Source organism: Bidens hawaiensis, unplaced genomic scaffold (genome assembly GCF_021521415.1).
Source record: "Bidens hawaiensis isolate Kalapana, Puna unplaced genomic scaffold, B.hawaiensis_p1.1 tig00003108_1, whole genome shotgun sequence".
Classification (NCBI taxonomy): Eukaryota; Viridiplantae; Streptophyta; class Magnoliopsida; order Asterales; family Asteraceae; genus Bidens; species Bidens hawaiensis.
Window position 1 is genome coordinate 130,221 of NW_027491166.1, and position 24,261 is coordinate 154,481.

Consider the following 24,261-nt stretch of genomic DNA (forward strand, 5'->3'; position numbering starts at 1 on the left):
GAGAAATTTGGTAGGTGCCGGAGAAGCCGTCTTGAGGCCGGTTTTTTAGAAAGAAATCTGGAGGATGCGGTGGTTACTAATACGACTGATTGATGATGCATGATACTCGTTTTGTGTTTGTTTTCTTATAATTCATTTGTACACGTTTTTATCTCATTTTCCGCATTATTTTATTATTATGGGTTTTATTTAAATTTTTTTTTTGATGATGATAGAATTAGGTCTAGTATGTTTCACACATGTGTCCTGTTTGTTTTTCTTTTAAAATGACCGAGTCTTTTGATGTCTACAAGTTGTATTATGTTCATTCGATTAACTGCTAGAGTTTAATAATTATCCTGACTAACCCTATGAACCAGCTAGAAATGAATATTGAATGTCTTATTGTTAAGAGATTCGATAAGTGTTGTAAAAATCATGACTAAACGCCAATTAATCATTTATATGCTTGAATCACCTTCAATTACGAAATATCATTGATTCATACTGACCTTCATTTTTGTATTATTAAGATGTGTTATGAGTTATGTTTTATTTATTTGTCTAAACTTCATGTATGAAATACGTATACTAAAGTCGTATTATACACACAAAAATTAATAGGGTATACATAACTCATTTTTGCGTTTAATTTTATCTGCAAATCGTATGTTTATATAACAATTGTAACAACTCGGATTTTTTAAATTATCATTTTATTAATCGTTACCCGACCCTCTTCTATGTTCGGGTTATTTTGCCAAATAAAATACCACATTTCTCGACTTAAATTAATTGTTATAATATTATTCTTTTTATTTATTTATTTATTTAATATATATTATAACTTTCAAGTTATAACCGTTTTATCCCTAAACATATACTTTGACCTCAAGTTGATTCCACCTCTATAACTCAGGGACCTTTCAGCAAATTCTGATTATCTTGAACCAATAACCCGTTTATCCGTATCCAGCATCCATACCCAACAACCCGTTTACCCAATCGTTATTCTTGGACCACAATTTTCTCGTAAACATGGAAATTGATCAATGCCTAATGTATTACATACCAAAACTATCTTCCCGACACTGGGAATTAGGAATAGATCATCTTTGATTCGTTTTGATTATAATTGGTATTTTTGGAACCGTCATGCCAAAATTCTAGGTATCCTATTCATAGATTACAATAACTCAATTAAACCCTCTCGCACCATCTTTACCATGTCATCTACGAAACCCCTATAATCAATTTGATTATCAAAATCTCTGGTTTGCTGTTCGTGTTCGTGTCCTTGATGTCGAGTTAGGTCGCATTACACCATCAATCTATCCTCTTTACATGTAACTATGGTACGGGTTCAATTCTTCGTTGATCAGTAAACAAAAACCCTAACATTAATTTGACAAACAACAATGGATTTAAACGATTTGGGTTTTAGGGTTCATAATAAATAAGGATTTCTTTCTGTTTTGTTTATGTTTAAAAGTTTCCATGTTTACAACGAATTGATTGCCATCTCAGTTGGCTGATGTAGGATTGTTAAAGCTTGGGTGGCTGGGGACGCTGGTTCAATCCCCCACCGCCCCCTTTTTTTTGGTAATATTTTGTTAGTGTTCTTATTAATCAATACTAAGTAGTAGTAATAATAATAATAATAATAAATGGTAAATAAAAATTATTTATTAAAAACTGGATATAATACTTGTGTTTCTCGTATCTCTTGTCCGTGTATGTACGTATATGTGAAATTAGTTATACATATATGTATATATACGTATATATACACACACACACAAGGAAACCTATATATATATATATTTATATACTTTAACAAACCAATAATATTTTAAAGATGTATTTTATTCATAAAATATTTTTATATATTATATTAAATATTATAATATACTTTTAAACGGATAAATAAACTAATAATATTTTAAGGATGTGTTTTACTTATATAATATTATAATATACTTTATTTATAATTTAACAAACTAATAATTTTTCATATAAATCTTTATATAAAATAAAATATTATAATATTTACGAGTAAAAAGAATATAATATGGCTTAATGATGATTATAATTATCGAACTCTTTTGTCCGATTCATTTACTTAGTATCTTTGTATTCTATTATCATTGTTAGGCTTTATCATCAACGCGTGAATCCTCGGTTGTTATTCTTAATATTCTCTTTTCACATTCGCTCGTCTGTTAAAGTGAGTACCACATTCCCCCATTTTAATTTTTTTTCACGTTTTGGGAACATATGTGTAAATTATATTTCTTATATATACTCAAAACTTCAACTGTTATCTTATGTGTTAACAACTTATACCTTACTTGTTTATGTGCTTATTTGCTTTGTATGCTTCCGCATTCGAAAAGGTCTAACATAATCTCAGTCCAGTATGATCATACGCCAGTCGTTATATGTAACATCCCGTTTTTCTAGTTTCGGTTAATAAATGAAAGTATGGGTTATTAGGAGTTGGGCTAGTGTTGGGTTAAATGGTTATGGGTTATGGACTTGGGTTATGAAAGAGAGAGGAAAGGACCATGGGCTTAAGCCCATGATCCATAATTATATAAACCTTAATTACCCATTTATTTCTCATTTCACACATATTCCATACACCACCAAAACACACACTTAAGCTCTCTCCCTAGTCTCTCTCTAGCCGAAACATAGAAGAAGAACCGATCCCGATCCAAGGTATGATAGTATGATATTGTATGAGCTTAAACCCGTTAGATATAATCACGAAACAACGAGCCGATACCGTTAAACTGTTTAAGTCACGAGATCCGGGTGGAATCGGGTATAAACCGAACCTATGATGAGCTTAGGGGTCACCCTAGCTCAGATCTGGATCGAACGAGACGAAAAACGGTGAAAAACGAGTTAAAACTCGTTTTTTCCGGCGAATTCGCGATTTTCCGGCGGCTCTCCGGCGGCGGCGCCGGAAAGTTAGGTACGAGGTAAGATATGTCAGGGAATGTTTCTGACATTCCCTGACCTAACCCTAGTTCGCTAACGGAAGGTTAACGAATCAGAGTTGATTCGCTAGTGATTCGTTAAAGGAAATATAACGACCTAGCTTTAGTTCGTATCCGTTTCGTTAGGGGAAAAATGTAGCGAATTACGATTGGTTTGTTATAGCCAGTTCGTCAGAGGAGATAACGAATTAGATGGACTGGTTCACCATGGACTGATTCGTTAAGGAGTCCAGTTCGTAAAAGGGTTTAATTCGCTACAGAAACCAGTTCGCTAAGATAAGCCAATTCGTTATGAACCAGTAACGAATTAGAAGTTTAATAAATGACAAGAACAGTCCCTCGACTTGGTAAGGAATGAAATAATTACACATTAACCCCTGAACTTTTAAGTAGCAAATTAATTAATGATTCAAAATGCTAATGGAAAATGTGATAAGACAGTTAATAGAAATAAAATTTTTCCAAGCTGATCTGACAACTCGACCCCAGCCAGGGGCTCTGCCCCTTGGACCCTGCTAGGGGCTGCCACCCTTAGACCCCGCTGCCAAGGGCGCTGCCCCCAGACCCCCGTTCGTTGAGGGTTATAATTGGACTAGAAATCCGATATGGATGGTGATAGTAATTAATATGCGTAATTGTTATACAGTTAGTCGTGCACAGCTAAAGAGGGGAATAACCGTAAACGGTGAACGCAACCACATTGAGGTGAGTTTCTAGCCCCACTTCCTTGTTATGTTTTCGGGGCTGTCTGCATACTCGAAGTGATAGTTAATACACTTACCATATGTGATAAGTGTATGCCTTGTATGATTTATGTATGATGATTGCTTGACGGTGTGTGAACGATCTTCGGATATTGCACGTGCCGTCAAGTGGTAATCAAAGGTATGATTGATATGTGGGATGTATGAATGATGTATGTATGAATATATATATGATGTATGAACAATGTATGTATGATACGTTGATGGCACGTGAACGCTCTTCGAAGATTGCACATATTGTCAAGGAAGATATGTAAATGACAGGTATGTTATAGTAGTGCGAATGTAGGGAACCGACCCTAATAATATCGGCGAATGAAGGGAACTGACCCTAATAGTATTGGCAAATGTAGGGAACCGACCCTAATAATATCGGCGAATGTAGGGAACCGACCCTAATAATATCGGCGAAGGTTATAGGGCGGAATGCTCTTTAAAACGTATATGTATGAATGAAAGTATGTATGGAAGTATGAAGGAAAGAATGAAAGTACGTATGTAAGTAAGTGTGTAAGAAGATATGAAGGTATGTACCTCCGGGTGCATATGCTAGTATGTGAATGTATTGTATGTCGCCTAATTTACTAGAACTCACTCAGCGTAGCTGACTTTTAGTATGCACGCAGGTGAGTAGAATGATGCAACTTGCTTGAGGGTAAGCACATGGCATGGATTTGAAGACACTGGCATCTCAATGAAGTGTTATGTTATGATGTTTTTATGAGACAATGTTTTAATATTAAATGATTTGAATGTTCGTTAAAGACAAGAATGTTGGATATGTAATATATTGGTTGAAGTTTATTATTTTCGCGAAAGTTTTAATTAACTCTGATATTTAGATATGTGTTTATGAGTAAATTCAACGTTAAAGTGAGGCACCAATAGTGGGGCCTTACATTATAGCCTTTGTGCTTCTCGACATCTCAGTTATACTTGCTCATTTGGTTAATTTGTTATTCTCATATGAGTTTTTGCAACTACTTATTTTTATATATATACTATATGTACATTTAAACTGGTGTGTTGCTCACTCAACATGTGTTGTTGACAAAATTCTATTTTATACGCATATGCAGGTTATCGTAGAAATTTAATGCAGGTTGGTGAAGACTTAGTGAAAAATTTAAGTTAGAAAATAACTAATCAAGATCATTTGTGATATAAGTTGTATTGTTGTATGATTATGGATTATGTATTTGTTTGTATTTGATTTATTTGAAAACTTAATTTAATTAATAGATATTGTCATTTTAATATTGCATAATAGTAACCTTTGAAAAGCTGTGAGTAATCAGTTCACGCCCCGGCATTTCCGCCATAGGTTGGGGTGTGACAGATTGTGCATTATGCCGGGGCGTGAACTGATTGCTCACAACTTTTCAAAGGTTACTATTATGTATTATTAAAATGAGAATATCTATTAATTAAATTAAGTTTTCAAATAAATAAAATACAAACAAATACATAATCCATAATTATACAACAATACAACTTATATCACAAATGATCTTGATTAGTTATTTTCTAACTTAAATTCTTCACTAAGTCTTCACCAACCTGTATTAAATTTCTACGATAACAGGTTGAATTAGCTACTGATGTTGATGTTTTCGATCGCTTATTCGGCGGCGATGATACAAAATCATCATCCGAATTATTTTTCTGCGGTAGACCTGAATAAATAAATATAACCATAAAATATTATGACCCTTAACATTACAACTTTTAAAATATCTACATACTCATATAAAATCACATTTAAATAAATCGTCCGTTTCTTTCGTTGGTATAGGTGTCTTATTGAAAATTGACACACAACCAGCATTCGGTGAAATACTTTTAATTGGTGTAATCAAAGTACGACCATCAACGTTTGCCGAACTTAGCTTAGCTGACATATATATCATCACATCAAATACAAATACAAAACATCATATATCCTAACTCATTTTAACGACTAATTTACCTTTTTTTCTCACAATAACTTGCCTCTTTTTATCCCCCTCACCTGAATTGTTAAAAAGTAGCAACTAAATTAGAACTTCTTATTTAATTACATAAAGCTGATTAATTATTAATACGAGAATTTTCTTGTTTTCCTTTTCTACTTCTTTTGTGTATTATAGACCAGTCGGATTCCATAGTCAAGTCAACCACGGTTTTCAAAGTGTTCGTCGACGCAATACGGGGGCTCCTCCTTACTATGTTAGCTAATAAGATCATTATTAGAAACCCACAACATCAACATAAATCAATCAACCAACTAAAGTTTTGAAAACAAGTTATACGTAGATATAAGACCTTTTTTTTAAACAATTATATTGAATACAACAAACTATTTTAACTCAAAAAGATAAACAATCAAAAAAACCAACAACCTTAAATCCGTAAATAACATATGACTAAAGACATTAATAGATTTTTTTTATTCTTTTAATCTTGTTTCCCCATTGAACATTGCATTCAAAATACATACAATTTTTTCAAAAAAAAAAAAACAATAACAAAAAATAAAAAAACACAATATCACCAACACAGTAACACACCTTTTTGCATAGCCATATCACGCTTCTCGAACTCCTCAGTCATCCTAAACATCTCGATTACAAACAATACAACAATACTTTCAGTATACAACCTTCAATAATTAAATGAATCAATCAATTTGTTTTCAATGAATTACCTTCTGACTAATAGTTCGATTGTTCTTTAAAAGCTGTGTTGGAGAATACTATATTAAATTTTACGCCGATAATACGTATCAGGAGGTTATTAATGATAACAAAGTTGAATAAAATCCTTCAATTTAGTGATAAGATTTGTTTTTCAAAATTCCTAGATTATAGATGCATAAAATGATATGTGAATTAAAATAAATTGTGGTTTTATAAACTAAATGGACAAAAATACCCCTAAGAAACTCCAAGGAAAGATTAAAGTTAAGAAACACCATGTTTTTTTGGTGGTTTCTAATCTAAGCCTTTAGATTAGTCAATCTAATGGTCAATATTTATTCTTACCATTCCTAAGAAACAATATATTTTTACCAAAACCTTACCCTATATATATATATAGAGGGTTATACTAAAAAGAAGTAGTTTCCTAGGAAGACTAGGAATAAATCATAACCATTGGATCATGTTAATCATTGATTGAGATTTAAAATTACCAAAAACCGACATAGTTTCCTGTAATTACTCTTTCACCACTATAACCGACATAGTTTCTTAGAATTGTTCTTTCACCATAGTTGTAATGCCACTTGTCAAAAATCTATTGGTTCTTACCATTCTTAGGAAACTCTTTCTTTTTATTTGAACCTTTAGGGTTATCCAAAAAATAAGTAGTTTCCGAGAAAGACTAGGAATAAATCATAGCCATTGAATCATGTTAATCAATGGTCGAGATTTAAAATCACTAATAACCGACATAGTTTCCTAGAATTACTCTTTAATCATTATAACCGACATAGTTTCCTAGAATTGTTCTTTCACCATCATTTATAATGTCAAATGTCAAAAATTTGTTGGTTCTTACAATTCCTAGGAAACTCCTTATTCTTATTTGAACCATTTTCTACGTATATATACATATATGTATAACTAATTACACATATACGTACATACACGGACAAAAGATACGAGAAACACAAGCATTATATCCGGTTTTTAATAAAATAATTTTTATTTACCATTTATTATTATTATTATTACTTTGTATTGATTAATAAGAACAATAACAAAATATTACCAAAAATAAAAGGCCTGGTGGGGTATCAAACCCGGGTCCCCTAGCCACCCAAGCTTTAACAACCATACATCAGCCAACTGAGATGGCAATCAATTGGTTGTAAACATAAACATGGAAACATTTAAATATAAACAAAACAGAGAGAAATCCTTATTGATTATGAACCCTAAAACCCAAATCGTTTAAATCCATTGTTGTTTGTCAAATTAATGTTAGGGTTTTTGTTCACTGATCAACAACGAATTGAACCCATAACATAGTTACCTGTAAAGAGGATAGATTGATGGTGTAATGCGACCTAACCCGACGTCTAGGACACGAACACGAACAGCAAACCAGAGATTTTGATAATCAAATTGATTATAGGGGTTTCGTAGACGACATGGTAAAGATGGTGCGAGAGGGTTTAATTGAGTTATTGTAATCTATGAATAGGATACCTAGAATTTTGGCATGACGGTTCCAAAAATACCAATTATAATCAAAACGAATCAAAGATGATCTATTCCTAATTCCCAGTGTCGGGAAGATAGTTTTGGTATGTAATACATTAGGCATTGATCAATTTCCATGTTTACGAGAAAATTGTGGTCCAAGAATAACGATTGGGTAAACGGGTTGTTGGGTATGGATACTGGATACGGATAAACGGGTTATTGGTTCAAGATAATCAGAATTTGCTGAAAGGTCCCTGAGTTATAGAGGTGGAATCAACTTGAGGTCAAAGTATATGTTTAGGGATAAAACGGTTATAACTTGAAAGTTATAATATATATTAAATAAATAAATAAAAAGAATAATATTATAACAATTAATTTAAGTCGAGAAATGTGGTATTTTATTTGGCAAAATAACCCGAACATAGAAGAGGGTCGGGTAACGGTTAATAAAATGATAATTTAAAAAATCCGAGTTGTTACAATTGTTATATAAACATACGATTTGCGGATAAAATTAGACGCAAAAATGAGTTATGTTTACCTTATTAATTTTTGTGTGTATGATATGACTTTAGTATACATATTTCATACATGAAGTTTAGACAAATAAATAAAACAAAACTCATAACACATTTTAATAATACAAAAATGAAGGTCAGTATGAATCAATGATATTTCGTAATTGAAGGTGATTGAAGCATATAAATGATTAATCGGCGTTTAGTCATGATTTTTACAACACTTATCGAAGCTCTTAACAATAAGACATTCATTTCTAGTTTGTTCATAAGGTTGGTCAGGTTAATTGTTAAACTCTAGCAGTTAATCGAATGAACATAATACAATTTGTAGACATCAAAAGACTCGATCATTTTAAAAAACAAAACAAATAGAACACATGTATGAAACATGACTCCAGATTTATTTCTAACAAACCGGCCTCAAGACGGCTTCTCCTGCACCTACCAAATTTCTCCACTTTCGTTACAGATCCAATCACGTTTATCCATCCTTCATCCAATTAGTTTTCTTCCAACGTACACTTGCTATTAATTCAATCAATCATCTTCATTTGTTTCTATCAATTATCTGTTATTAGCATTTAGAGAATAATCAGGGCTTCGATCTGTTGTGTTACTAGCTAATTATTATATTAGAATAGATTATTGATTTATTATGTTATTATGATTAGGTGTATGGACCATATACAAATAACTTTTATCGTGAGGTGAGGAAGTGTACAAATATTCTATCATTTATCTGTTATTAGCATTTAGAGAATAATCACGGCTTCGATCTGTTGTGTTACTAGCTAATTATTATAATAGAATAGATTATTGATTTATTATGTTATTATGATTAGGTGTATGGACCATATACAAATAACTTTTATCGTGAGGTGAGGAAGTGTACAAATATTCTATCATTTATCTGTTATTAGCATTTAGAGAATAATCAGGGCTTCGATCTGTTGTGTTACTAGCTAATTATTATATTAGAATAGATTATTGACTTATTATGTTATTATGATTAGGTGTATGGACCATATACAAATAACTTTTATCGTGAGGTGAGGAAGTGTACAAATATTCTATCATTTATCTGTTATTAGCATTTAGAGAATAATCAGGGCTTCGATCTGTTGTGTTACTAGCTAATTATTATATTAGAATAGATTATTGACTTATTATGTTATTATGATTAGGTGTATGGACCATATACAAATAACTTTTATCGTGAGGTGAGGAAGTGTACAAATAATTGGAGTAAAATAGTGTTATAACTAGTTGAAAAGTTATAGTATTTAGTAGGCTAAATTTATTCGTACCGAATTCCACCTTTATGATCGAATGAATAGAATATTTGAGCAAGTTGTAGGGGTGTGAAAACGGGTCAGACCCAACCTGGACCCGACCTTGTTGTAAATAAGACTGGTCGCTATGGTGAGGGGCTTCGAAGCCCCTCCCCAATGCCACGTCAGCGTCATGTGGCCACCGAGGGTTTCAAAGCCCCACATTAAAGATGCCCCTCAATAGTGTGGGGGCTTCGAAGCCCCTTTATTTATTATTATTTTTTACAAAACCAAAAAATCAACAAACACAAAACCATCTCAAATGGCCTGACCGGAAACCTATGTTGCACGGGAACTGGTACGGGAACGGGAAACGGGCACGGGTACGGGAACGGGAAACGATAAAATTCAAAATATCAAGAAACGGGTACGACAAGGGTACGACAATAAATGCATATAAAAAGCAAATATATATTATAAATAATGTACCGCAAAGGCCAAAATATATTCATACGTTGATGTAAACTTCAAAATTTATACATCTTCCAATGATAATCAATCAAGTCTTTCAAAATCAATCATAATCAATTATAGTAATAATAGAGAGGGTTAAATATTGAAATACACAAACTAATTTTAAACCTTTTATGTTAAAACTTATAAGTTTTAGGGACTAGATACAAACAATTAAAAGTTAAAGGGGTAAAATGTTAAAATATCTAAAGTTATTTAAACCTAAATAACCTAATTTTAAGTTTCAGCCGCTATACTCTTCTTCTTCCTTGTTTCCGGACAGCTCCGGCGCCGGAATATGCCGCCGGAAACGTTTAATAATGGTCCTCGAAGTTCCAGAAACGTTTCGAAATAAGATTCGAATTTTGGAATCGGTCAGCGACCGTCCCCAACATGCCGGAGACGGTCGAGAAACGTTTCTGCCGTCCCCGACCGCGTTACAGCCCCGGCGAGTTTCCGGGACGGGGTACGGCATCCTAGTGGCGTTTCCGTGCAACATAGCCGGAAACCCACCTCCTCCACCTCTTCTTCCTCATCCTCCACCTCACCACCACCACCGATCTCACCAAAACCTCAAAACCCACAGCCACCACCGGCCGAAAATTGGTCGGAGACCCTTGTGTTACCACCATCACTGGTCTCACCACCACCATCGATCTCACCCAAAACCTCCAAAACCCACAGCCACCCAAAACCTCCGAAACCCACCAAAACCTCCACCGCCACCTTCTTCGTAACCAACGCCAGGTATGTATGTGTGTTTGAGAGAGAGAGAGAGAGAGGGCCCACATGATTTCCCATCCGCGCCGGCCGTTTGAACCACCTTTCCCAGGCTCTCTTGGTTGGACCGCGCCCCACTGCAGTGTTCCGCGCCCATCGGCGCCCGCCAGCTCAGCCTTTGAAGCCCCATAGCGACCAGTCTAATTGGGTCTAATCAGGTTGTTTATAGAAAGAGACAATGGTCAGAGCTGATGTTTATGCTCACACACAGCAAGTTTTGCACTTTACAGACTGGTTATGATTATTAGAACCACATTAGGTTTGAAAGTTGAGAAATATAAAAATACTACTAAATATTGATGAACTGTTACAGGTATTAGTCATTTACTACTATGTTACCAATAAAGTCAACTTCAAAGGCCGTGAGACAGTTGACTGCATCCAAAAACGGCTGCAGACGGTTAATGAGGTGTTTACAGAACAAACCTGAATCGGAAAGTTGTGTTCAGAGTAGGTTTATTCAAACTGTTGGGACTATTGAAACGTTACCGTCTTTGTGTCAAACGGTTGTTGGTACTCGTAGTAGCATTCCTTTCTCGTTGCAAAATAATGTGTCTTCGGGCGTTATTATTCAAAGGAGGGGATTTTTGGGATGTGGTGATGGAGATGAAGGAAGTAATGTCTTGTCAAAAATTCACGAGGAGAAGCGTATCATGGGGTAATTAGTCGTTTTATGTTTTATATGCTTTTGTTCTTGTAACTTGAAAGTAGTAACCGTTAGGTTATAGGGTTGTAAACTGAATGAATAAGAACAAGGCTTTGTTTGTTTGACGTTCATTGAACAATCAAATGACCAGAAACACTTAAACGAATGGAAAATGAGCGCGCTTGTGTTCGTTTATTATGAAAGTGAACGTGTTCGTGTTCGATTTTATAACTTTAATTGAACTGACAAACGACAATAAACAGTTAAACGAACAGATTTTTTGTTTGTCTTCATACGTTAAGAAACTGAACGTGCTCGTTCATTAAGAAAATGAACGTGTTCGTGTTCGTTCGTTTAAGTTTTAATTGAACAAACGACTACGAATAGTTAAACAAACAGATTATCTTGTTCGTTAAGAAAATGAGTGTGTTCGTTCATTTAACTTCAACTAAACAAACAAGCGACCACCGACCACAAACACTTAATCAAACGTATTTTTATTTTGTGTTCGTTTGTTAAGAAATGAACATGTTCGTTTGTTTAGTTTTAATCGAACAAACACACGACCACGGACAATTAGTAATGGAAACTGAATGTGTCCATGTTTGTTCGTTTAACTTTAACCGAACACCCAAACGATCACAAACTCTTAAACAGACAGATTTTCATTTTGTGTTAGTTTGTTAAGAAAATGAACTTGCTCATGTTTGTTTATGATCGTTTGTTAGTAAACGAACGATTCACAAACACGAATGCACATTAATCATAAATTATAGGGACACTTGAATATCCAAATTGAAGTCTAAAAAATATTATCACCATTACATCCAAGATTTCAAAGTAAACATAGATATCTTAAGAAAGGATCTTAAAGTATGAAATCAAGTGGATTTTATATTAATAGTAGTAATAAATAAATTTTGGTGATTATTTAAACAAGCAAACGTAATGAACGCTCACAAACATAAAAAAATGAACCAAACATGAGTTCGTTTGTTTAATTAAACAAACAAAAGTTGGTGTTTATGTTCATTCGTGTATTAAATGAACGAACATAAATCAAAGTTCGCGAACGTAAATTAGCATGCAGGAAGTGAGTTTGTTCGTTTAATCAAAGGAACAAAAACTTGTGTCCATGTTCGTTATTTCGTTTACATTCGATCTGGTTTATTTCAGATATTCTCCAGAGCAATTATTTACAGTCGTTGCTGCTGTAGACATGTATCAGGATTTCCTCCCATGGTGTCAACGTTCGGATATAGTTAAACGTCATTCGGATTCGTCTTTTGATGCTGAGCTGGAAATTGGTTTTAAATTTCTTGTTGAAAGCTATGTATCGCATGTGCAATTGGTTAAACCAAAGATGGTAAAGGTGAGTGTTTTTCTTATATATTTAAATTAGCAAATGCTTGTAATCGGTTTTAATATATTTTGTTACTATTGCAGACGACTTCATCACAAAGCAGCCTTTTTGATCACTTGATAAACGCGTGGGAGTTTAATCCCGGACCGGTTCCAGGAACATGTGATCTTCATTTTTTGTGGGTTTTAAGTTCCAGTCACCGTTGTATTCGCAGGTAACAATCATTTTGCAAACTCGACGCGATTATTATTATTATTATTATTATTGTTATTATTATTATTATAATAATAACAATAATAACAACAACAATAATTAATAATAATAATAATAATAATAATAATCGTTATCATTATCGTCATCGTCATCGTCATCTAATTATGATAAGTTCTTGTGATTATCGATGTTTTTTAAGGAAGTGGTGACTCGAATAGTTAGTTCGTTCAATGACCATTGTCGTTTGATATACGGGCCTGGGGTCTCTGTTCATGGAAACGCTATTGAACGAAACGCGTGACAAGTTAATTGGTAAAAGTATTGCATTAACCACCATGTGGTACATATGTTAGTTTTTCTTTTACAAAGAACCATCACTTGTATGTTTACAATTTGTTGATGAATGTGCTAAGAAAACCACAAATCAACATTTCAATTACTTTATAGATGGAAATTTTAACTGAGAAAAATACCCATGATGGTTCAAAGGTTGCATATAAATGATTAGTTAATGTTTTCTGTCACCACCAACATTGACGATTTAGATTTAATCCCTGCGTTCAAAGGTTGCCAAGAAAAGAAAAATGTACACAGTACCACAACAAAAAGTAAATTAGAAATGAAAGTAACAAATCAAAGGTATTTGATCAAACGATTAGCCAGGATTTAAAAATGTTAAAACCGACTGAACCTTTCAAACTGAAGTGATCACCCGTTCAGCCTGCTTGACCAAGGGCTTGGTTTTGACGGTTTAGTATGTATGTAGCGAAATTGAAAAGTTGAAGCAGATCACCCAGTTTGACAGTTCGATTGATCCCTGCTTTGGGATGGTTTCACAGTTTGGCTTACAATTTGATACTTGAAACCGACACGCAAACTTTAGACTAATGACATTTATAGTTTTGGTACAAATTTATGTCTAGAGATGATAACTTACAAAAAGCAGCAGAGTATCATGTTTTACTAATGCTGTTTATTTGATTGTGTGTCTCTGTACGAATTAAAGATTTAAACATTTGGAGTGAAGATGCCGTTTAACCTTTATTCATAAAATCTGTTTCAACCATGAACATCCATCCATCCATCCCTAGCTAGTTACAAGCCTAACCGTCAAGGTTATTTGATTGTTTTATTTGGTTTGTACAATAATAAACCAAACCAAACCAGACCGAAACAATACTCAAGAACTCTTATGCGAACTCGATTTTTTCTTCCCAACAAACATCAACGAAAACTTCGGCATAAACCTCTTCTTCTTAAACAACCCCTTTATACTAGCCGATTTCCCAATGAGACTCATGTTACTCTTACTCTTACTGCTACTTTTACCTTCCGACCTCGAAACACTAGATTCCGCAACATCATCCGGTTCCCGATCATCCTTCGTGCTCGGGTTCAAATCCTCGTTTTCATGAGTCTCACCATTCCGTTTGTTAAGCTCGTTTTCTATATTCGCTTTCGACTCTCTAGCCATTTCCGCCTTTTGCAGTGCAACACTTAAAGCTTCTTTTCGGGCAGCGATTTCTGAGTTCAAACGTGTAAGTTTGTTTAAACTCTCCATTTCTGCCTCTTTCGCTTCGTCGATTTGGGCCGTGGCTTCCGCAACTCGTTTATTAGCTTCTTCCTCCGCATCGTGGGCCCGTTTAGTTAACTCATAATATTCCACTAATGTGATCGTGATCCCGCCTTTCGAGTCACTTTTTGTACTTCGGGCCGACTCGCTCTCGTGTAACGCGCTAATCGCTCCTAAAGCTAACCTTTCTTGAGCCCGCGCAGCTTCGATTTCCTTCTTGGTTTTAGCGAGTTGACTCGATAGCTGACTCGCCTCCTTTTTCGATTGATTCGCCGCTTCTCTCGCTTTTTTCAACACCAAACGGGCCCCTTCCGCAAACAACTTAGCGTTCTCGGTTTCTTCATCTGCTTTTTGTAACCGTGTCGGGAGGTCCGCAAGCTTTTCCCGGGCTTCTTTTTCTCGCCTCCGAATCTCATCAAGTTCTAACCGGGCCCGTTTGATCTCGGTTTCAAGGTTCACAACCGCTCCCGCACCTAATCCTTTTTGCTTTCGTATACTCGTTAACACTTGTTTTTCACTCTCGAGTTGTGCATTTAACGACTTGGCCACGGTTTTCAAACTCACAATCTCGTCGGTCACTTTCTCAATGTTTTGGTTGACTTGGTCAAGATTCTTCTTCGCAACCGTGACACCCGACTGTACATCTTTTCGCGTAAACTTTTCATTATCGTGTTTTTCGGGTACCTTTCCTTGCATATAAACCGCGAGTTCATCTTTCAAACTACGAAGCAACCGAGACGCGCTTTCGAGCTTTGACTTCAACTCTTCAGTCAACGCGATATCGTGTTTGACTTTGACTAACTCGGCATCGGTTTTCTTCAGCTCAAGATCCAAATCCAACAACTCTTGATCCCGCTCAGTGACTTCTTGAACCCAGTGTTCTTCAACTTCCAAATGCGAAACATGAATCGACTCGATCGATTCTTTCGTTGTTATTAGTTGGATAGTTAAGTTTTCAACTTCTGACTCGAGTTCTTTAGCTGCAGACACTTCTTCTCTGGCTTTCTCAATCGCAAAGTCCCGTTCGGATATTAATGTTTCATAATCTTTACGGGTTTCTTCGAGGTCGGTTCTGGCAGCTATAAGTTGAGAGGCTGCGGTTTGGCGGCGGGCTTTGGCGACTTCAAGTTGGGTTTTGGCTGCAACGCTTGATTCGCTAGTGATTCCTTGTTCGAGTTCTTCGAGGCGTAGTTGGGCGAGTTCAGAGTCTTGTTTGGCTTGGCGCTCTTCGGTTTGTGCTCGTTCTAGGTGCAGGCTGAGTTCTTGGAGTAGCCGTTTCGTGTTGTCGAGGTGTTTTAGAGCTTCTTGTTTCGCTTGTTCAGCTAACTTGGATTTTTGTTTGAATATGGGGATCTCCTCTTGGGCTTTTTCGATTTCTCGTTCGATGAACTTGCGTCTCTGCGTAAACCCACAAGATTTTAACGTTAGCATTTGCAGTTCCGTATCAAAACTATTGAGAAAATAATCATGAAACTAACCATATTTCTGAATGTATGATTTTTCCCATGAATAGAAACATAAATGCATATGATATATGACAATGTATCTATCACCGACAGAGGTAAGGCTTATCTTCATCACACTTACACTTGTATGGGTTATGTAGGGGTATGGTACTAAACCCGGTTTTACGACCCTAAATTTATTATGTTTGGCTTATTTTATTATACGGACTAATACAATGTTATTGGGCTGGGGGGGTTTTGTGGAGGTAACCCTAACTGGGCCAGGCCCATTAGGGTACCATGATGGTGGCCATGAGGCTCTCTATATAAGGAGGTCTTCACCTCCTTATTAGTGGGGAATGCTCAGTAAGAGCTGCCATCATATATTTTTGTGTCTGTAAACAAGAGATCCTTGAGATTTCTTAGCAGTCACCTCCACACCCCCAAAAAGCCATTGCAGATCTTAAGCAACCGGAGAAGAAGATAAAGGCGTGGTTCGTTCATCTCGAAATCCGTGGAAACATCGTCATGGATCAGGTCAGATTCATTTCATGCTTCGACATTGGCGCCATCCGTGGGACGGCAACGAACTACCCTTCGATTTTCGTCTCGGTCCTCAGATCTCTCCCAAGAAAAACCCAGATCTGGAAGTTTACAGAAAGAGGCTTCAAGACTTGTTCTATTAAAGCTCAAAAAGATCCATAGATCTAAAAGAGGCTTCCAGATCTGTGCAAAACTGAAGCTGAAAAGGATTTGTAGATCCAAAAAAGAAACTACCTGATTCGGATGATCAAACCTCCGGATCTGTGATGGTTTTAAATTCTCTCCTCTCCGAGCTTCAGATCTATCTAGATCTGATTTACAGATCTAGATCTGGATTACAGACCTGGATTTTAGGTTTAAAATTACAATCTAGATTACGGAGACTCCCGCCGCCATGCACGCGCGCCAGCGAATTCTCACTCCGCGGAAACCACCATGTGGGTTTTGCGCAAAAGACTCGCCGCCATACATGCGCGCCCGCGAGTCACCGCTCCGCCGCCATGCATGCGCGCTGCCAAGGAGCAAGCTTCGCCACCATGCATGCTCGCCCGCGAGTCACGACTCCGCCGCCATGCATGTGCAAGCCTGATTTTGATCTTTGCATACATGTTTCACACTTCCTTTTATTAATTTGAGCAATATGACAACATTATATTGACATCAAACTAAAAATAAAACGAAGTAAAACATACATGCGCGAGCTTCAAGCTCAAACGCGTTGACGAGTTCTAACTCTAAAACGTCAGAGCCTTAGCCCAATAATATGAGCCTTAGCTCAAATTACTCATAGCATCCATCCCGCGTATTGCGCGGCTCGACCATAACATACCTAAGCACAACTAAGGCAAAGCACATGCCAAAACACAGTTGTTGAGGTTTCAGGTCGGGGCCGCGCATGGGATTATAATGGATGCGCCAAATATAGACACGCAAAGGCTAAAGAACTCATTCATAATTCCCTATAATAAATGCACGATAACGTCGCGCAAAAGAGGAATAACGAAATGCCAAGACACGTGTCAGCATATTCAAAATATCGCAAAATAGCCTGAAATATGACAACTATTAAGGAGTACTTAATAAATTCCTTACAACCTTGTTCAAATTTCAACGTGTAAGCATACGTTATATTCAACAAGCACACGCGCGCGCCATCGTGCATGCGCCACCATGGTTCGATGTACCGCCATCACGCATGCGCCGCCGCGATTCAATACATCGCCACCACGCATGCGCCACCATGATTCAATACATCGCTATGAAGCAGCAGCGCGCCGTCACTCATGCGCGCTAGCGCCGAGCACCGCACCACCGCGATCCAACACCAACCAACCACGTGCATTGACGATTCGTTTTCACCAGAGGGATAGAATCACGCGCAACGCGCGTGCAAGAAAAGAAAAAGAAAAAACAGGCCCTATCGAAAAAGCAAACTTGTCTAATATCTATCTTATCTCGCTCGCGCGAGACAAGACACATTAGACTGGGGGGCTTGAAGGGGGTATGCACCCGCCCTACATCGAGCGAGGCGGGTCAACCCACAAAATATAGACGAGGCTTAAAATCAGGATGTCATGAAGACACAAAGCCAAAACCTACACGTATGCTCACGCATATGCTCACGCATCACGTATGCTCACGCATATGCTCGCGCATCACGTATGCTCACGCATATGCTCACGCATCGCGTATGTTCACGCATATGCTCACGCATATCACATCCGCGCGTGAAACATCTGCGCATGGCGCATATCACATACGCGCCAAACTTAAAGGTTGGGAATCCTCATAAACCCATAGGCCACGCGCCAAACTTAAAGGTTGGGAATCCTCATAAACCCATAGGCCGCGCGCCAAACCAAAAGGTTGGGAATCCCCAAACCCATACGGCTACACGCCATATTCAAAGGTTGGGAATCCTTATAAACCCATATGGCCACGCGCCAAACTTAAAGGTCGGGAGCCTAATAATATCCCACATGGTCACGCGCCAGCTTAATTATTCTTATAGCTCGTAAGTCGCCTCGCGCGCAAGCTTTATTATTTTATAGCTCGTAAGTCGCCTCACGCGCCAGCTTAATTATTCTTATAGCTCGTAAGTCGCCTCGCGCGCAAGCTTTATTATTTTATAGCTCGTAAGTCGCCTCACGCGCTAGCTTAATTATTCTTATAGCTCGTAAGTCGCCTCACGCGCCAGCTAAATTATTCTTATAGCTCGTAAGTCGCCTCGCGCGCAAGCTTTATTATTTTATAGCTCGTAAGTCGCCTCACGCGCCAGCTTAATTATTCTTATAGCTCGTAAGTCGCTCGCGTGCAAGCTTTATTATTTTATAGCTCGTAAGTCGCCTCACGCGCCAGCTTAATTATTCTTATAGCTCGTAAGTCGCCTCGCGCGCAAGCTTTATTATTTTATAGCTCGTAAGTCGCCTCACGCGCCAGCTTAATTATTCTTATAGCTCGTAAGTCGCCTCGCACGCAAGCTTTATTATTTTATAGCTCGTAAGTCGCCTCACGCGCCAGCTTAATTATTCTTATAGCTCGTAAGTCGCCTCGCGCGCAAGCTTTATTATTTTATAGCTCGTAAGTCGCCTCACGCGCAAGCTTAATTATTCTTATAGCTCGTAAGTCGCCTCGCGCGCAAGCTTTATTATTTTATAGCTCGTAAGTCGCCTCACGCGCCGGCTTAATTATTCTTATAGCTCGTAAGTCGCCTCGCGCGCAAGCTTTATTATTTTATAGCTCGTAAGCTGCCTCGCGCGCAAGTTACATTACATTATTATCGAGACGCGCACTCTATCTTTTATCAGGCCCCGCGCCACTATTGTTATGATGCGTGCTATATCTTATTCATGCTAGTGCACCATCATTATCATAAGGACCACAACATGTCACCATCATGGAGAAAACCTCCCAAAACTCAAAGACAATAAAGACAAGGCCGAAGAAAAGGGAAAGAACCGCCTCACGTCCTAACACACCTTATAAAGTCCAGCGCTCCACCTAAACGCTTGCACGCCTAGGAGCAACACTGGACTTGGGGGGCTTGTAGGGGTATGGTACTAAACCCGGTTTTACGACCCTAAATTTATTATGTTTGGCTTATTTTATTATACGGTCTAATACAATGTTATTGGGCTGAGGGGGTTTTGTGGAGGTAACCCTAACTGGGCCAGGCCCATTAGGGTACCATGATGGTGGCCATGAGGCTCTCTATATAAGGAGGTCTTCACCTCCTTATTAGTGGGGGATGCTCAGTAAGAGCTGCCATCATATATTTTTGTGTCTGTAAACAAGAGATCCTTGAGATTTCTTAGCAGTCACCTCCACACCCCCAAAAAGCCATTGCAGATCTCAAGCAACCGGAGAAGAAGATAAAGGCGTGGTTCGTTCATCTCGAAATCCGTTGAAACATCGTCATGGATCAGGTCAGATTCATTTCATGCTTCGACAGGTTAAAAGTTGCGCAAAGTGTATTCAAACTTGGCTCAGTCTAGTTTTTCTAAACATATATGTTATAGACTAGATAATTAAACATAAAGTTGTTGGAGCCTGGGGTCTTAACAGGATCAGGCTTTCTATGCCCTCTGATAAAGGTGAGGTCATCACTCATCACACTCTTCTTAACCCTATATCAGTAACTCACTCTGCTGTATGTTAATGTATGTTATTAAGAAAACACAATATATGCCACTTTTATACAACATGATCCATTTAAAAAAGTGGAAAGATACCTCATTTGTTTGAGCTCTATGAGCTTTCCAGTCGGCGATGGCACCACACTTGGCAACCGCTTCTCTAACTGATTCAAAAGGTGCATTTGTATCAATCTTCGAGCCACACTTGTCAAGCTGTTTATTTGAAGCAGTTTTTACTACATTTGGAGAAACACGGACATCAAAACGTCCTGAAGATGACTCATTTGGAGAAACACGAACATCGAAACGTCCTGAAGATGAACCGTTTGGAGATATACGAACATCAAAACGTCCTGAAGATGAATCTGGAGTTAAAAATGAATCCTCACTGCCAACATCAGAGGAGCTTTCATCACCAGGGTTTGCATCCATTCCAGTACTAATATTAGAAACCAAGAGTATCTGAAATTCATTAACCTTAAAAATGTTTAGTTAATGCCATGATTTTGTTGCATCCTATTTAGGGAATTTGACATATATTGTATTTGTCTGCAATAAAAAATAGTCGTTTCATTTGGAAAACATGAGCCCGAACACGACATAAATATTCGGGTTGACACAAACTGGTTTTAATTTTGTTGAATATTAATACTCTACTAGAATTACAAATTTTACATAAGAAAAATTACAAGTGCATTTATTCATTTTTTTATTTTTAAGGTTTTAAAATAAAGTACCCAAGCATTTTTAAGTGACATATAGTAACACAAAAAAAGAAAAGAAAAGTAATAACTATAAAAAATAAGCAGGTCAATATGAACCCAACTCGTTTAGCTATAAATATGTTCACAAGCTCGACACAAAACTAACCAAATTTGTTAATTAGACTAAACCAAACGAATATTATGTTATAAATTTACACCCCTAATTCCAGTTAGATGGTAATTAAACAATAAATATTATTACAAATTATAATGATTTACAGAAAGAAATCATAGGTTGAAGTAAACAACAGTAAAACTGGATTTAAAGGCCGGCAAGGGAACATGAATTCTTCAGATACGATATTGCCAAAATTGCAATTAACAATAATGATAATATTGATATTGAGTAACATTAAAATAATCATGAAATGAATTAACGTACCCGGAGTCAAATCCAGAAGCGTATTACAAAACCCCTCTGGATTTCGGCCCCCGAAACTCGAACAAATCCACTGCAGAACAAATTTGGAATCAGATGGATGATTATGGGAATGAAAACAGAAATTATAAGTAAAATATACCTCTGGATGAAGAAAATTTTGAAATTCCACGAGTCTGAATGAAGAATCAAAGGATTTGCATATCGAAATTGCCAAGGGGATTGAATGACATTGTGTGATTTTTTTCACCACAACGTAATCTGAGAGGCGGGCCTCATTTCTCATAAATTTGCATTTCTTGTCTATTTTTAGATGAATATTTTTGTGTTTTTTTTTATTTGGCGCAGGTTGGTGACCAGAATTGACTATATTACCCTTTTTAGAGTGGACGGTATGGGCACGGGACTGAAGGGTAAGACTTGATTTATAAAAGAAAAAAACCCTTCTAGATATAATAATTCATTATTAAACTATATATAAGAGGAAATTTATTTTTCTTAAAAGTAATTGATGTGGGCCCAAGTATAGAAGACCGGACCATTATGTTTCTGGAGGCCCAAGATCGTGCTTCAAAAGGGACTTCACGAAAATGGGCTTAACTTGGGCTACGGGCCTCCGTTTATTTTTCCAAAATAAGGCCTCTAGATACACTTTTGGGCCACTTTTATGTTTTTCGTCTACTTTTTATGTTTTGTTTTGGACCGTTGTTGGGCCTTTAGTTGTTTATTTCGGCCCAAACCTATTTTGGCTTCTCTATTAATATGTTATGAATGTAATGTGACTGATCATTAATCAGAATTAATAAAAAAACTTTTGACTTTTCAAGTTCTTGACTTCAGGGTCGAATTTGGGGGTTTGGGAAGGATTTTCACGGGTATTCCAAGAATCAACGTGTTTAGCCTTCGGATTCTCATTGTACGCCGCATCAGTAATCATAAATTCGGAAGGGAAAAATATAGCTTGAACTTAACAAGTGCAACTATGCATGTTAGATAAATCTATAAAAACAAGTGCAACAACCTAGTTTAACAATTCTCAAATGATAAAGTGGAAAAAAAACTAAAAGTAAGGTTGATACTGAATTATAAAATAAATGAAAAATAGTAAAAAATTATTTTATAGGATTTCTAAATGGTGTATGGTGTGGCCGGTATTTAACATGTAATGAATAAACACTTACCTTCGTTTAATGAAACACGGCTTTACAATTGAATATGAAACTAAAATTACTTATTCCTGTTGTCATCCTTTCATAACCATATTCATGTTGTCAACAATCATACTAAAACAATACAAAAGAAAGTTTTGAGTAGTAAAGAGTCGATTAATACCAAATACGTGTACTCTTCATGCCCCCATGACATGACAACATTTTCGAGACCACATATCTCCGAGTAAAACCCATGCTTTGTATTGGAAGTATGATTGTTGATGTTGAGATTTTTCAAGAAGTTCCCCTTTCTCTTTCTCTTGTAGTATTGCTCATGTTAGTGCTTCGTACGTTTTCTATTCGTTTTTCAATTAGAAAGAAACTGTAGAGTAGGTTTGCGTTTCCTGCTCGCTTCAGTTTTTGATTATTGATTAATTCGGCAGCTTCAAATAATATTGGTTGTTATTGGCGGTTTTGGAGCATTGGGTTATCGGACTTGTTTTTGGGTTTGATCGGGGGTTGGCTTATTTAACGGACAATTTAGCCAAATTGGTTTGTTTAATAGAGTTTTGTAGAACAACCATGAAGGTTAAGCCTGTGTCAACATATTTGTTTCTGTTGTTATTTTTTTCCCAGATTTCTTTTAGTCATTGTCATGACAGAAGATAGAAATGTTTCAATACAGAAGTTTGATGGACAAATTTTTTGTTGGTGGAAGATGCATATTGAAACACTACTTTGTCAGAAAGATTTGGATGTAGTGTTAGAGAATGGGAAACCAGAAAAGATGCCTCAAGCAAATTGGAAGAAGTTTGACAAGAAGGATAGGACCGTAATTACTTTATCGTTGTTGGAGGATGTGTTGTTTCACATTATGAAAGAAATCACAACTTGTAGTATGATGGAGGCACTATCCAACATGTATGAGAGGCCCTCGACAATGAATAATGTCTATCTAATCCTACAAGAATGAAAGAGGGTGGGTTGTTAGTATTTTAGTGTAATGGAAGTAACTGACCGATCAATGTAATCATAATAAACATTAAGCAAGTTCGGGATATGCGGAGTGCACACTTGTTTTAGTTAATTATTATGTTAGGGCCGAAGCCCCTTATCGAACGGAGGTCCGAGGGTTGCAGGGTTTTAGGGACGACAACCCTTAGAGGGTCCCAAAGGCATAGCGCCTAGTTGGGGTTAAGCGGTTTCATTAAAAATTCATTAGAAACATTAATTTATGATTATGCCACACATAATCATCATTATTTAATTTGGAGGCATATTAATTAAATTTAAAATTTGAATTATAACTACAAAAGGCAGTTATCCTAACCCTAACTGCTCCTGCAGATTAGTATGATGCCCTATTAAATTGATCGATCTCTAGTTCATCTTCCTTATGAAATCATACTTCTTGTCTCAATTCAGAGTTTAATCCGATTAGAGTAATTTATAGAACTACCATATTAACTTTTAGTCTGAAAGTTATCACATGACTTTCTGAATTATCTAGGTTGCAATTC

At 36.6% G+C, this 24,261-nt stretch overlaps 1 protein-coding gene and 1 pseudogene across 1 annotated transcript; one reads left to right on the plus strand and one right to left on the minus strand.

Annotated features, from left to right (window-relative positions):
• The first annotated feature begins 11,278 nt into the window (after nt 1–11,278).
• Nucleotides 11,279–13,273, plus strand: LOC143622217 (uncharacterized). The gene is made up of 3 exons (XM_077093417.1): nt 11,279–11,687; nt 12,852–13,047; nt 13,122–13,273. Exons 1-3 carry the CDS (start codon nt 11,362–11,364, stop codon nt 13,254–13,256), a joined length of 657 nt encoding a protein of 218 aa, XP_076949532.1. The 5' UTR covers nt 11,279–11,361; the 3' UTR covers nt 13,257–13,273.
• Nucleotides 13,274–14,431: 1,158 nt separating this feature from the next.
• Nucleotides 14,432–20,879, minus strand: LOC143622213 (protein WEAK CHLOROPLAST MOVEMENT UNDER BLUE LIGHT 1 pseudogene; annotated as a pseudogene).
• Between the last annotated feature and the right edge of the window lie 3,382 nt (nt 20,880–24,261).